General features: G+C 31.3%; 2 protein-coding genes across 2 annotated transcripts; one reads left to right on the forward strand and one right to left on the reverse strand.

Annotated features, from left to right (window-relative positions):
* The first annotated feature begins 2798 nt into the window (after positions 1-2798).
* LOC132064379 (transcription factor bHLH149) lies at positions 2799-4355 on the forward strand. Its single transcript, XM_059457333.1, has 2 exons — positions 2799-2958; positions 3607-4355. Exon 2 carries the CDS (start codon positions 3663-3665, stop codon positions 4242-4244), a length of 582 nt encoding a protein of 193 aa, XP_059313316.1. The 5' UTR covers positions 2799-2958; positions 3607-3662; the 3' UTR covers positions 4245-4355.
* Positions 4356-15615: 11260 nt separating this feature from the next.
* On the reverse strand, positions 15616-16560 carry LOC132062127 (uncharacterized). The gene has a single exon (XM_059454766.1). The coding sequence runs from the start codon at positions 16558-16560 to the stop codon at positions 15616-15618; it is 945 nt and encodes a 314-aa protein (XP_059310749.1).
* Positions 16561-16836: the final 276 nt, after the last annotated feature.

Consider the following 16836-nt stretch of genomic DNA (forward strand, 5'->3'; position numbering starts at 1 on the left):
TTAGAACCACAAGATTCAAAAGTCTATCTTTATTTCTTAAACTCCGTATCTAGTCAAACGTAGACACTTAAATTTAGACAGAGGGAGTATATGCCAAATGAAGGAAATGAAAGGACAATTGAGATACTGCGGATACGTGGGGACTTAAAAAGTAAACACAAAAGAGGTAGTATTAATGTTAAACTTCTGAAATGTACACTTGTTAATCCCGACTTAGAGTACAATTTTAGTCTTTTTTGAACAATTTATTATTGTTGTGTTCGTCCACCTTGGGCGTTTGTTGTTAAATGTTAAATAAAATAAATTTGTCTTATTTTGGTTATGTCCGCCTCTTTTATATTTAGTGAGTTGACTTTTCAAATATCCTACATGTCAAGTTTATAATCACAAGATTCAAAAGATATTTTATTATATTATACACATTTTTAATATTTTTAATTTAAAACCACGAGATTTGAAAGTCTATCTTTATTTCTTAAACTTCGTGTCTAGTCAAACGTAGACACTTAAATTGAGACAGAGGGAGTATATGCCAAATGAAAGACAATTAAGATATCATGATCCGTACTTAACTTAAAAAGTAAACACACAAGAGGTAGAATTTATGTTCAACTTCTGAAATGTACACATGTTAGTCCCTACTTAGGGTACAATTTCAGTTGCTTTTTGTATAACTTATTGTTGCTGTGTTCGTCCGCCATATAATAAGAAAAAATATAGAATAGAAAAATAGGCATATATTTTTAGTAATGTGGCTCAAGTAATATGGGACGAAGAGAGTACTTCATTTATTAATTCTTAAAAAACATGAAAAGTCAAGATAAGAATGCGCGCAAGAATATGACGAAGGAGTATTCATTTATTAATTCTTAAAGAACGTGAAATGTTAAGTAATGTGACTAAGTGATACGGGACAGAGGGAGTACTTCATTTATTAATTCTTAAAAAACGTGAAAAGTCAAAAGTGAACAAGTAAAAGTGCACGGAGGAAATAAATATGCGTCGGAGAATTAAAATCAAGTATATACGTACACATACGAAGAAATAAATATTCAAAGAAACGTGAAAAGTCAAAAGTGAACAAGTAAAAGTGCACGAGGAAATAAATATGTGTCGAGAATTAAAATCGTCATATACGTGTATACGTAGAAGAGAATAAATATTTAAGATGACATATGTCCACATGAGATTTATTAATTCTTAAAGAACGAAAAGTCAAAAGCGAACAAGTAAAAGTGCACGGAGGAAATAAATTTGTGTAGAAGAATTAAAATTGAATTACATACTTTATATATGAGAAAGAAATAAATATTCAGCAAGAACGTGAAAAGTCAAAAGTGAACAAGTAAAAGTACAGGGAGAAAATAAATGTGTCGGAGAATTAAAATTAAAGTGCATACGTCTATATATGAGAAGTGAATAAATATTAAGCACTATGACATATGTCCACGTGGGATAAAAAAGCAGTTAATTAAAGTGTACAAGTTAGAGTACAAATAGGTATTAGGGTGTTGGTCCCTCTTAGCCACTTATATACAATAGAATTTAGGAAACGTGGTTGACCACAATGTATACATTTGGAGTCTAAACTATTCATGAAGGGTAAGATAAAATAATTTATCAATTGCGGGTACCAAGCAACAAACACCATTGACCTAAGTATTGTTCATAAATATTCATAATTTGCTTATTAAGATGATGCATGTTTTAGTAAATTCACAATTCATAACATCATACAGGTTACAGACAGACGTATCTTATATGGCCATATATCCATGTGATGACACAGTAAATTAAATAAGGAGAATACCATACAGTTCAACAAATGGACAGAAGTAAATGGAATTATCAATATTCTTCTCTAATTGAAATAGCAGTCGAACTTTTATGCATTACCAATCTTGGAACTCTAAGATTAATGGAACTTTTTTTTTTTTTTCATCTTCTTTGATGAAGGCAAAGGTCAAAGTCCAAAGCCTTTTGAATATGAAGGTGGCATGGCTATGTAAAGTTCCCACGTGAAGGATATACATTCGTAATTTGAAATCTGGAATTCAAATTAGTTTAATATTTCGACATGGAAATTTTTTTCATTTCCATTTATGTGTATGACGTTTCAAAATATTTAATACCGTAATTTTAATATAATAACTTTCACAACTTTTAAAAATTGGTTTACCAAATTATTTAAATTCTAAAAATATTTAATGTAAGTGTTTCTTTCTACAAATCAAAATCAACTTTTCAACTAGTATTACTTTAGTGTTTTATCCACTATCAGTATTATAATACTCCCTCCGGTTCAAAATAATTGTCCAGCCTTTAGCATACTCCTAAAAACAATACGAGCTCTTAGAAAAAATAGATATTTTAACTAAACTATCTTTAATTAAATACTAACTAGTTAATATGATTTCTTGATTATATAAAAACTCACTTATTTAAATAACATTAAATTTGAAAGAAAATAATTACTTCCTCCTTTATTATGTAAATTGACACTTATTTTAAACTAAAATAAAAATGCAACGTTGACACTTTTTATTAAACAGAGTGAGTATAAGCAACTAACATCATTATATATAATGTAACTTAAAGGAATACCAATGACTCTCATGGAGTTTGTAACTTGTGAAAAACTAAATACTAGATTATTCAATTTCAATTAGAAGAAAAAAAAAGTCGGAAAAAGGGCAAAAAAAAAAAGAGTAAAAAAATACAAGCGGGAAGAGAGAACCTGGGTGAACGAAAATGAAAGAGAGAGAAGGGGAAAAGGAAAAGGCAATAAACAAGAGACGCGTGGGTTGTCGCCTTCTTCTTTTCCAATACAAAACTCACCCCTTCCCCCTTCCCATTTCCTTCAAACTCTCTTCTCTCCCATTTTCTCTCTCTACAATAATAATCCTTCTTCTCTCCTCGGCCACCTACCTCCCCGCCGCCGCCGCACTCACGACTCAGGTATTGTTTTGCAACTCAACTTGTGTTGTTTCGTTTTTGTTTCTTTTAGCTAGCGTTTGGCCATCCTCAAACATCTGTTTCTCATTAAATTTTGAAAATTTATCTCCAAAGTATTTTTCGAGTAAACAAAAATGCGCTCACATCACTTCTTGGGAGAAATTTCACATATCCACTCACAAAATTTTATTTTTTTACAAGTAAAATGCATTTTTTTGGGGAGAAATTTCACTTTCACTCACAAAATTTTAATTTATTTTTTGGCAAGTAAATGCATTTCCAAACGTAACTTTAAGTTCCAAAAAATCACAATTTTAAAAACTCAAATTTTCAATTATCAACTTCAAAATCTATGGCCAAAACGGGAGCTTACTTTCGTTATTGTGCTCTGATTTTCAACTTTTCTTTTGTTTGAACTGAGATTCATGAGAATCGAAAAAAGTTCTGAATTTGTTTTCAATTCATTCTATGAAAGGAGTATCATATTACTACTACCTTATATGTGTATAGATTTATGTACGGAACAGAAAAGCGTTATTTCTGATTCACCTTATTTAGTATATATTTGCACACAGAAGAATCAGTTTCAAAAAAAGCTTATACTAACCTGTTATCAGAATCTCATCGCCTCTTTTTCCTTTTTTTCTGCAGTTTGCATCTATCAGAACCGTACAATTCACGAGAATCATTCTGAATTTCGCATACTGATGTCGTCATCTTCAACCATCTCGAATCCCGATGCAAACTCCAATCGCACACGAGAATCAAAGCGCAAAAAGAGAAGAAAAATCGAAGTTGAACCACAAAACACAAACCTTGATCAATCTAAGTGGAGAACTGATACAGAACAACAGATCTACTCTTCTAAGCTTCTCCAAGCACTCCGTCAAGTTCGCCGGAGTAACGACAGTCCGTCACGCGCCATCAGGGAAACCGCCGATAGAGTACTCGCTGTTACAGCAAAAGGACGGAGTCGTTGGAGTAGAGCTATTCTAACCGGTCGGCTTAGCTTAAGGCTTAGCCAAATCAATAAAAAGCATAAGAGAGCTAAGCTGAATAGCGGTAATAATATAAAGTCGAGAAAACCAGTGGTGAAGAAGAGATTACCGGCTTTGCAACGGAAAGTTCGTGTTCTAGGCCGTTTAGTTCCAGGCTGTCAGAAACTACCGTTTCCGAACCTTCTAGAAGAAACTACTGATTATATATCAGCTTTAGAGATGCAAATCCGAGCCATGACTTTTCTCACCGGTCTCCTTAGCGCCGGTGGAACAGCCGATCAGCTCGGCTAAATGGCTCGTTATTCTTTTTTAATTTCTTTAAACCTTTTTTTATTTGTTAATAATTGAGAGTTTTTATATTGGTGTATTTTATTCTATACATGATGCCTCTTTATTTTTTCCTGTTTTGCTCTCAAAGTTTCTGCCCTCTCTTCCACCTTGTTTACCTTCGAAATTTTTTTATTTCTTTGATTATGTTTGTAGTATTCACTTTTATGTTTCTTTTGATGTCTTGCCTTTGGATTAACATTATATATCTATTTGTTAATTAATTTATTCATCAATTATTGGTTGATTAAGTAGACATGCCAGCTAAATTCTTCTGTAGTCGAACGATCAATTGTTTGATTCCCTTCCAATTTATTTGTTAATGAAGTTTAAATAAATTTAAGTTCAAGTTGAGTAAATAGAAAACAACTAAGGTATTGGGTGGCAGATGATGATATAATGTAAATACTGAATGATCATGTCGATTATTTACTCAAAAACAAAAATAAAACTAAGGTATTGGGTAAACCCGCCATCTAGGGCATTTGCCATTGGGTAGTAAAATAACGTATGGGTACAAAGTATCGATATTAGGGACCAATATCTGTTGATTGATTATTCATTGGCGTGCTTTCAAATCTTGATTATCTATTTGAAATGGACCTGTATAAACTGTTCACTGATCGAGCTATATTGAAATACTATCAACACTTAATTACAGGATTTGACTGATAAAAAAATGGTTAGTTATACTCCTTCCGTCTCATATAAGTTTGATTTTAGCAAAAAATAAACATATTAAAAAATTAATAATGCAATGTAAAGTTTACTTACTAAATTATTCCTACATAATAAAAATAAATTATTTTTTTCTTTTGATTTGTGCATGAATGAATAGTAGAATTTTTTGACATTGAGAATTTAACAATATCAAATTACTATGTTGTCTGTCCAATTATCACTTAGATATTATTTTAATTTTTCAGTTTTTGTATAAGGATAGATTTGAAAAAAACTAATTAATTTCTATCTTGATTTCTTAAGATAATACTTATTATGGGATAAATATTTTTTATTAGGGTAATACTTATTATGAAACAGAAGTATTGCTATGGAATTAAGGCAATGGGTTGGAAGGATGAGAGTCCGCGACTTTTGTAGGATAAAAAAAAAAAAGTTGAACCAAACTAATACAAAAAAAAAAAAAAATTACACAAATAGGATTCACGCACTAAATTAGTGCGTGAAAGGACCAAACTGGCAAAATTAATAGTTTGGCCTTTCACGCACAAAATTTGTGCGTGAATGAGGCCTCCTCTTTGTCTTTGTCTCCTCTCTTTCCTTGCACCATCTTCAACTATTCCCTTCATTTTCTTCTTCTTATTAATTACTTTTCCTCCTCTTTTTTATTTTTTTATTTTTTTATGGTGAACAAATAAATGGGTCCTTTTTTTTAAGTTGAGAATTAAAGAATATTGGAACACATATAAATTTTTTGACGGTGCACCTTTTATTTTTTTTAATTCTTCTTTTTTTGTTTTCCCGTTATTATTCTCGCTAGATCTTGTCTATCTAATACCTGCTTTGATTTATCTTTCTCTGCTTTCAATGTATAGTTCATTTTGGGGTCCGAAATCAAAATGACTCAATAAAAAATTAAGTGAATCAAAATACCCCAACAAAAAAAAAAGTTACTGAGACGAGTTAGAATCGCTTTAGCGCAAGATTTTACTACGCAAAGATTTTTTTTTTTTTTTTGCATAGCTAAAGAATTTTTTTTTTTTTTTTTTTTGAAAAAAACTTATACTTTGACCAACGATTAGTCGTGTGTCAAGATTCAAGAAAAAAATATTTTTTTCTGTAAACTTTTTTTTTTTTTTTTGAAAAAACTTAAACAAAACTTAGTTGCAGTCAAGATTCCGAAACGTTAATATTTTAACCCTAAAATGACTATCCGAACGTCTATGTATCCTCGATGTATGAAAACTTAGTGTTTTTCCATACATTATTGTCAATATTTTATATAGAAAATTTTTTTCGCGCGTACAATCGTTCTATATAAAATATTGACGTTTCATAGTCATTTTACACACTTACTCCATACTTAACGACGATTATCGGTGTCAAAAACATCAATATTTTATATGTAACCCGATATTTTTTCTCGGAAAATAACACTAAGTTTTTTTATTTTTTCAAAACAAAAAAATAAAACACTTAAACCTTAAACAAAACTTACTTTTCAACCCCTAAAATGACTATCCGAACGTGTATGTATCCTTGATGTATTGGGCCTACATTATTGTACGCAAAAAAATATCATGTTCTATATAAAATATTGACGTTTCGAGTCTTGACACACGACTAATCATTGGTCAAAGTATGGAAAAAACACTAAGTTTTTTCAAACAAAACTTACTTCGGCACCTTTTCAACCCCTAAAATGACTATCCGAACGTCTATGTATCCTTGATGTATTGGGCCACATTATTGTACGCAAAAAAATATCGTGTTCTATATAAAATATTAACGTTTTGAATCTTGACACACGACTAATCGTTGGTCAAAGTATGGAAAAAACACTAAGTTTTTTCAAAAAAAAAAAAAGTTTACCAAATTTTTTCTTCAAAGCTAGAGCTATGCAAAAAAAAAAAAAAAAATCTTTAGCGTAGTAAAATATCATCGCTAAAGCGCTAACTAGCTTCCGTCTCCGTAACTTTTTTTTTTTGTTGGGGTATTTTGGTTCACTTAATTTTTTATTGAGTCATTTTGGTTTCGGACTCCAAAATGAACTATACACAAATAAACAGAGAAAGATAAATCAAACAGATTAGATAGAACAAGATCCTCCTGCAGAATAATAACAAAAACAAAAAAAGAAGAATTAAAAAAGAATAAAAGGTGCACCGTCAAAAAATCTATATGTGTTCTCAATATTCTTTAATTCTCAACTTAAAAAAAAGGACCCATTTATTTGTTCACCATAAAAAAATAAAAAAATAAAAAAGAGGAGGAAAAGTAATTAATAAGAAGAAGAAAATGAAGGGAATAGTTGAAGATGGTGCAAGGAAAGAGAGGAGACAAAGATCTGAGAGGAGACAAAGAGGAGGCCTCATTCACGCACAAATTTTATGCGTGAAAGGCCAAATTATTAATTTTGCAGTTTGGCTTTTCACGCACTAAATTAATGCGCGAATCCTATTTGTGTAATTTTTTTTTTTTTTAGTTTGATTCAACTTTTTTTTTTTTTATCCTACAAAAGTCGCGGACTCGAAGGATTCGAAGGATGAGGGGGATTAGGGGGCCGAAGTGGCTAACCAAACCCCACAATGCACATGAGTTAAAAGCTGGCAAGTGGGAGAATAGGCCAAAAGATGAGTCTACAAAAGCGAGAGAGAGAGAGAGACTCTCTTCACGTGCTACATTTTGAACTCCTCTTTCCTTTTGCCCCCACCCACTATCTCACGACCATGTGACATGTACGAGTTAACGCTTTGAAACACCCACTATTTCTAATCTCTATTCTCCCCAACCCCACCCATTTATTTTCAGCAACGTGAAAGTTTTCTGTGTTTAATTAATAGGAGTACTATTTTCCTTCTTAGTAGGCGTTTGGACATGCAATTTTATCTCATAAGATAAAATTTCAAATCATTCAAAAAGGCATGATTTGAGATTTGAAATCATATTTTCAAAAAATATAAATATAAAATTTGACCCGTATGTTTATGTTTTGTAAAAAAAGACTCATAAGTTGGTAGATATATTTATCAATCATGTCGTAGATATATTATTCGTACCATGTGAAAGGATTATATTAAAGAGTATTTACATTAATATTCATGTTAAATTTTTCTTTTTATTGAACTAACGTTTGATCAATTGATATTGTATTTTTTTTAAAAAGGTCTTCTAGTAACGTATTAATTTTATTATGAATCATGATTTACTCATTTGGTGAGATTTTATAAGAATTGGAAAAATTTTGATGGTTTTCACAACTTGTGGGGTTTTTATGTTTATAAAAAAAAAAAATCGAACTTCGTAAATCCAAATCGTACGTCCAAATACATTCATCTCACGATTTCATCTCATGAGATGAAATCGTGTCGAAACGGCTCCATAATCGTAATGTTTGGGTTAGTTTGCGCTCGGACTAATTTGTAGGATACTTCTTATCTCTCATCATCCATAGATGAAAAGAAATTACCTATTATGTAGTAATCTTTTTTTAATTTCTGTTGGAGTTTAAATTTGTAACTTAATGCTTTTCAACACACTTCATTGACTACTAGGCCATACCCTTAAGTCTTTTTTTTTTTTTGATTTGGTATTATCTTGCTAATTTTCACTTTGAACCCCCTTAGAAGTTTGAAATGCAATACTCAAGCCTTTCGAGGTTTTAAGAAGTGCTGTCCTTTATATGATAAGAGTCGAGAGACATTATTGGTCCAATAATAAAGGGTTGTCTGTAAACAAATCTCTCAATTTTGAAAATTGACACTTACTCATATATAAAAGCAATTATTCCCTTTGTCTCAATTTATATGACACATTTTTCTTTTTAGTCAGTTCAAAAAAGAATGACACATATCCTTATCTCAAGAATATTTAACTTTAAACTTAGTACCTTTTACACTTAACGAGATGATTTATAACCAAACAAATATCTTTGACTTGTTTTAGACTACAAAATTCAAAACTCTTCATTTATTTCTTAAACTCCGGACTACCAAACTACATCACATAAATTGGGACAAAGAAAGTAGATTTTTTCTCAAAAGAATTGTAAAACTTAAACACCAAAAAAGGAGCGTCCATTTTCTCATACTTTAAGGGCTCAATATCATTTTCAAACCCTCGAAGGCATTAGGTGAAACTATCCTAACAGAAATACGTACTTCAATATTTGCAACTTCAGAAATTGTACCTCTAACTTGCATAGGGGGCGGAGCTAAGGGTTCAATTTCTAACTTTTTGCCTAACTTTCCCTTTATAAGGACATGACACATTAAGAGCAAATTTGGTAAGACGACAAATAGTGCCACAACAATGAGATTAGGTATATATCCCATAATTTCTTCTTCAATTCTCTTTACCCGAACCAATATGTTCAATTTCACCTCATGATTGAAAAATTATGAGAATCTAGGAAGATACTACTATATATTTATGAAATTATAAGGAAATAATGCAGTAAGAACGTGGAGTAAATTGATAAATATCCTGGAATCCCCTTATTCACCATTGAAAATATTCCATCATCATCCTACTTATAGCATGTACAAAAACTAAAATCTTCGCTATATTTTTGTTTGATTGGATACTATATCTCAACCTTCCCCTTTTAGTATCTCCATTATGCCTATAGATGGTATGAATTCAGAATGAATTTTGTCTTACTTAGTATAGTTACTGCCAAAACTACTTTTAACATAAATATAAATCTATAATAGTTAATATATAGTACTCAACTAAAGGAAGCTATATGCAAATTTACTTGAGCAAAATCCTCAATTAACTCATTCAGTCGGGGGAAACTAAAAATCTCATCCTCCCTTTATCCGATACTACACCTAAATGGCTAAATATCCTACTATGTAAAGTGGAATTGAAGCGAGTATTAGAGGATTAACTGAAAATCATCATCTATACATGCAATATTTATGCGTTTCTAGAAAATATGTGTGCCTTACAAACTAATAGTGGGATATTTGATCTAAAATATTGTTGAAAAATCGAAAAATAAATTAATATACCCAATTATCACTAATTAAGTATGGTGTGTGAGTGTTTGTAATTGTGATCCAAGCAATAAACCTTGCTTAATGATGTCTATCAAAACTTGCGTGCTACAAAATGAATGAAAGAGGTGTTAGCTTGGACCTTGGAATAATTGTCATCTGGTTTAAGATACCATGCCCCCAAATAGGACTTTTCTACAGTCAAAACAGCTAACACGTGGGCCGCCATCAACCTTCAGCTCAATTTTTCAAGTCATCAACTAAATCACAACAACAAAAAGAAATACAACAAGTGAGACTTTTTTTTTTTTTTTTTTAAAGAATTAATTAAAAGTAAATCACGAAAAGGGAAAAAGACATACTAGAAAGGAACTATGAATAAATGTGGAAGGACTGCTTCAACTTTCCCACAGTACTTATTTCGGTGGGGGAAAAAATAATCCAATTGCTCCAATCTCTTCATAGATGCATAATTTAAGGCACAAAAAATATTTTAGAAAATTCATCCAAGATACTTCATTATGCTGAGAATTAAGTTAAGTAAATCGTCAGTGAGGCTAGTAACAAGAAACTTCAGCAGTTTTTTCTTGCTTTAAAATGTGTGATTTCTATATAGTTCATTAGATATATAAACTAAAATTAGCATAAAGAAGTGACACCAATTTCGGCTTTTGGATTTCGTTAGGTTTCGATTATGAAAAAGGTTTTACAATGTGGGAAAAATGTTTGTTTGAATAGCCTAAGAATGTTAATCATCGTGAACACATTTTGTACTTCTTTGTTTCTGAAAAGCATTTTGTTTTACTTTCAGAAAATAAAGTACTAAGTATGTTTTTTTATGTGACCAGCGAGATATTTGAGTCCAGAGCCAAAATGGCTTATTTTTACAGCCATTAGACAAAAATGGTATGCTTTTTTTTTTTAAGACCAAAATGGGTATTTTCGTTGGTAATACACGAAATACCCACACACACCATGTTCATGGCGAATTATTTCAATCAATTTTTTTTTTTTAATTTGGTTGCATTTCGTGAAATGCTTAACGAAATAGCATTAAATTTTTTTTTTTTTTTATTTGGCTCATACAAAAAACGAAAGTAAAAAAATTAAAAAATTTGTCCTATTTCGTTGGACTACCAACGAAATAGGACAAAAAATTTTATTTTTTTAATTTCGTTTTTTGTTATGAGCCAAATAAAAAAAAAAAAAAATTTAATGTTGTTTTAGCAAGCATTTCACGAAATGCAACCAAATTAAAAAAATTATTATATTTCCCTATTTCATTTTTGTATAAACGAAACAAATTTTTTTTTTATTTCGTTTTTTGTGTAAACGAAATAATTTTTTTTAATTTCGTTTATACAAAAATGAAATAGGAAAATATAATAATTTTTTTTAATTTGGTTGCATTTCGTGAAATGCTTAACGAAATAGCATTAATTTTTTTTTTTTTTTTTTTGGCTCATAACAAAAATCGAAATTAAAAAAAAAATTTTTTTTATTTCGTTGGATACCAAAAACGAAATTAAAAAATATATAAATATTTTTTTATCCTATTTCGTTGGTAGTCCAACGAAATAGGACAAAAATTTTAATTTTTTAATTTCGTTTTTTGTATAAACGAAATATTTTTTTTTATTTCGTTTATATAAAAACGAAATAGGAAAATATATATATTTTTTTTTTTTTTTTGTATTTTTTTTTATATAAAAACGAAATAGGAAAATAATTTTTTTTTTTTTTTTGCATTTCGTTTATATTCATCGTATTCGATTATCTAAATCTCAAACTAACTAACTTTCAATTTTTTTTTTTGACTTGGAAGAAGCATTGTTGCACTTTTATATTTCGCTGCATACTTTGCGAAATGCAAAGTAAAAAAATTGGTGGAAACGGATTCCATTGTTCACTGTTTTTTATAGGGACAATAGCTTTCAATTATTTTTAAGAATCTTGTCAGAAGAATTGCTTCCAAGTCAGAAGCTAAAAAAGAAGCTAGTGAATAGCTTTCAATTTTTTTTTTTTGACTTGGAAGAAGCATTGTTGCACTTTAATATTTCGTTGCATACTTTGCGAAATGCAAAGTTAAAAAATTGGTGGAAACGAATTCCATTGTTCACTGTTTTTTATAGGGACAATAGCTTTCAATTATTTTCAAGAATCTTGTCAGAAGAATTGCTTCCAAGTCGAGTTAAAAAAGAAGCTAGTGAATAGCTTTCAATTATTTTTTTTGACTTGGAAGAAGCACTGTTGCACTTTAATATTTCGTTGCATACTTTGCGAAATGCAAAGCTAAAAAATTGATTTTCTTCTTTTATATTTCGTTGCATACTTTGCACTTTTGTATACATTGCATACGGAAGCTAAGGTTTTTTATATTTTGTTGCTGACCTTCTCCATTCTCCATTCTCCCTTCTTCCTCTTCCTCCATTCTTTCTCTTCCGTTCTTCATTCTTTTCTTCTTTTTTCTACTAATCCTATCACAAGGATTCCTCAACTTTTGCTCTATAATCTTCTTCAAATTGAGGTAATTTCTTAATTTTATAAGTTTTTACATATATTTTTTGATTTAGTACTTAGTGTAGTAGACTATAATAAAGAAAACAAAAGTTACAAGTTTAATTAATCAATAATTGGTAATTTCAACGCCGTTGCTTAAAAAAAAAGCTTAAAAAATGTTAGTAGAGTTTATTGGTCAACGACCTACAATTAAAATACTAAAAAGATCGTCGAAGTTACTGATTAAAAAGGTATAAATTTATATTATAAAATGTTCTTTTAGTTAGTCAATTTCATAGAACAACAGTTAAAAAAAAGATGAAGAAATTGTGAGGAAAGTAAGATTGTTAAATATAACATAAAGATATTTATATCATTTGTTGGGTCATTTTCTATGTTCAAATTGTGACTAGTCGTTGGAGATTATTTGCTGTTGATAAGCATGAAGAATTTTTACTTTTCAAATTAAAAGTATAAGATCAAGAAACCGTGAGGAAGTTGGACTTGTTTATGAAGATAATAGAGAAAAATAGCATGACCTTTTTTTTTTTTTTAATACCAAAATGGGTATTTCGTTGGATAACTAACGAAATACTGTTCTGATCCGGTAAAAAAAAATTGGTTGACCTTGCATCCCCTCTCCAAATATGGTTTGTTTTAAATAGAAAAGAAGTAGTTATATGTAAGATGAATACTATTATGGCAATTAATTATGAGCTTAACCAAAAGTTTAATTACATTTCGTTGACCCCATAGGGAACTGCAATTATTTTTTGATAGTTGTACTCTTATGAAATTTTTTTCTTTTCTCACGTGATAATATATCTTATAGTTTGACCTTTGTTGACTTTCCTATTGAATATATAGTAAATAATTGTGTAAGGTGTTGTCAATTATTCTAACAAATGGGCTTGGTGTTGCAATGTTATAGATATGGATCGCCCCCGCAGTCACCGTACATCCAGTGTCCGTAAAACTATGATTTATTAACACTCCAAAGAACAACATCGATCCCAGTGTGTGGGATGGAACATTGATCGGACGGAACGCGTGTTTAATTATACGTCGCGCGGATCATGAATTACGGAATCACGTGAGGCAATACCCTTTACATAATCGCATCCTTAATTACTTTGAGAGGTGTGAATTTGGGGGAGTTTTAGCAGTAGGTAATGTGCAGTATGATGAAGGAATCATCACTGCACTTATTGAGAGATGGCGTCCAGAGACGCATACATTTCATATGCGGATTGGCGAATATACCATCACACCGTTAGATGTCGAGGTGTTATATGGCATTCCCGTGGATGGCCACCCATTGGTGCAGTAATGTTAAAAATATAACTAAATCGGCCGTGGCGGGAATTGATGTACGACCTTACCGGTTGGTTCCCCTGAGAAGAAGCAATTATAGGTAATAGCTTGTTAGTAATAACACAATTATCTAATCATTTGGAAACCTTGATTGCGGGAATGATATTATCGATGAACACACCGATGAGGCCGAGGTACAAAAGAGGGTCAAAGTTGTACCTCGCTTTGGTTGATTGGTGGCTCTATATTCCCCGATAATTCTCGGTTTAAAGCTTAGTTTACACTTTTTGCTTGACATAGTAGACCTTGATGCAATAGGCGATAAAGCTTAGTGGAGCAGCCGCATTATCATACTTGTACAGTTGTTCATGCCGTGCTTCGATGTCTAATAGCCGTGATGTTTGTGGATTTATTGCTTTGTTACAGGTACGTGAATTGCAATATTATATTGCTCTACTTCAGTAGAAATAAGAGATCAAGCAGCATTCTTATAACCACCATTACCCAAATTTTGAAAAATGAAATTAGGAACCGAAAGTTGAGCTTTATTATAAACACTAAATGTACCACTATATATAATGCAATCTGGATTATTAATATTTGTGTACATATATAAATGTCAGCTAATCATATTTCCTTGAGTTATCACGCTAACAATTTAAAAATATTGCTTGATACACGTTTATATAGTCAACTTCTTTGCTATCTTTTAAATAATATTTTAGATTTCCTAGTGTTATAATTTGTATAATAAATCATTAAAAATTATAATATTGTCGAATGGCTTGCACGACAATATTAGAGCATTATCTAACCCAACCATAACAACACAATTTTCATGTGTATTTTTGGGTTATTTTATTTAATTCAAAAAATATTTATATATTTAAATTTACTTATACAAAGTTTGGGCTTGGGAGCGAATAATCCCGATGCAGCCATTACTTCGTCCTCCAAGAGTAAACGAACGAGATATTGTATTTGCGCAGTATGGACTCGGCGTGGAGCTCGTGAAAGCGAGGCACGAGCCGTGCTAGTAATTTGTAGAGATGTTTTAGACAACCTAACCGATGATCGTATTTTTCCTTTTAAATTTTTTTGATAAGAAATGTGAAAAATATAACAACAATAGAGTTTTTATAGATTTGTTCATTTTTTGCTAACTCGTACTGTGATAATGGGTTGATTTTGTTTTAATTTGTTATAGCTAATTTGCTACAACTTGCTACTGGTTGTGATATTTTTTATTAGCTTTTCTTCTTTTAGCATAATTAGTATTTTGTCTAGGTTTGTTTTAATGGCTAGAAGGTTACTAAACTATTTTATTTTGTTTTTATTTCCATCAAAATCCATTGTAGCATGTTCTTGTTATGCTTTGGAACTGAATAAAAAAGAAAGTGCTTCTAGCAAGGATTTGGTCATGATACGCTTTCTACTATTGAGTATTTTTTATTCTTCATTTGCACGATTTGGAAATGATGAAATTTTGTGTATTTGGAAGGAAGGAAATTGCTTGAATGTTCTAATCTTTACTTAACTGAAAATGCATAATGGATGTTTGTTGTAATGAGAAAACAGCAAGTCTTCTTATTTACCATTAGCAGAGCAGCAAGGGCGCTTCTTTTAACAAAATGATCAACAAGATTTTTAAAGGTCAAGCGAACCATGGCTGTGCAATCCACGGGCTTTCTTCAATAAACCATTGTAAGACTCAGAGACATTTGTCGTCATAGCCCCCCACCTATAACCACCGTCCTTATACAATGTCCATTTTTCCTTCGGAAGCTCGCTTAACCACATATGCGCTGGCAGTGACAAAGTTTTGATTTGTTGCATCCTCATTTGGTATTTCTTCTCTCCGTGCTCGTAGAACCCAACCACATTAGCTTCTCAAGATCAGAGTTAAGAAACTTTTTGTTAAAGTTGCTTTTTAAATGTCGAACACAAAATCTATGATGTGTGGTGGGTGGCTGTAACCATTCATGTGTCATTACACATTGCAAGATCCCTTGGTGACGGTCAGAAATTAGTCCAATGCCTTTTCTATCACAAACAACATGTCTCCATAATAAACTGAGAAACCAAGTCCATGACTCATAGCTCTCACGTGCAACTACAAGATATGCAAGTGGAAAAATATTTCCGTTTGCATCAATGCCAACAAGAATCAACAATTTCATCTCATACTTACCATAGACATGGGTGCCATCTATTGAGGTGACCGGCCTGCAACTTTTGAATCCATCGATACTTGGTTTAAAGGCCCAGAAAAGATACTTGAAGATGTGTTCGCCTTGCATTGTAGTTGACTTGTGTATCCACTCAACAATAGTGCTCGGATTGAAATGTTCTAGGGCAGCCATGTATCGAGGCAATGCCCTAAAAGAACCTTCAAAATCACCATACACCATCTCAAAAGCTTTCTTACGCCCATTTTGCGCTTTTCTATAACTAGGAGTATTGTGATGGATGCCTTTTATAGTTTCCTGAACAAACTTAATACTGATTTGTGCATTGATCATAACATATGGTATCAACGAAGTAGCAATCATGTTGCTACTCAAATTGAAATGATCCAATGTATAATCATCCGTATCACAATTATGTGGCTCAATCATTTTTCCTGCTTTCCACATACCACTTCCGATCAACGAAAAACGGATCATCCAACTACAACCTTCCTCATGCCGCTTGCAAATAACCTTCCAAAATGTACCTTTGGTTTGATCCGTTTTATATTCTTTTTTGTGGGCTATATTATAGAGTCTCACCGCACCTTTCATTTGCTTTTTGTTGTGAAATAACATACCTATTTGCATGTACAAGAAAAAATATCAATTCCTAATTACACCAATTAAAATCACAAAATTCAAAAATAATATATTATTAAAAAAATTAGTCGCAAAGAAACTAACTCCGATTTGATAACTTTAGGATTACCGGAATTCCAAAGTGCAAATTCGAATGCATCCGTTATCTCTCATGTATGCAAAATCTTCCGGTTCTACTTCTTCTGTATTATCCAAATATGGGATCACATTTGAATGATAATTTACACT

Source organism: Lycium ferocissimum, chromosome 7 (genome assembly GCF_029784015.1).
Source record: "Lycium ferocissimum isolate CSIRO_LF1 chromosome 7, AGI_CSIRO_Lferr_CH_V1, whole genome shotgun sequence".
NCBI classification, from domain to species: domain Eukaryota; kingdom Viridiplantae; phylum Streptophyta; class Magnoliopsida; order Solanales; family Solanaceae; genus Lycium; species Lycium ferocissimum.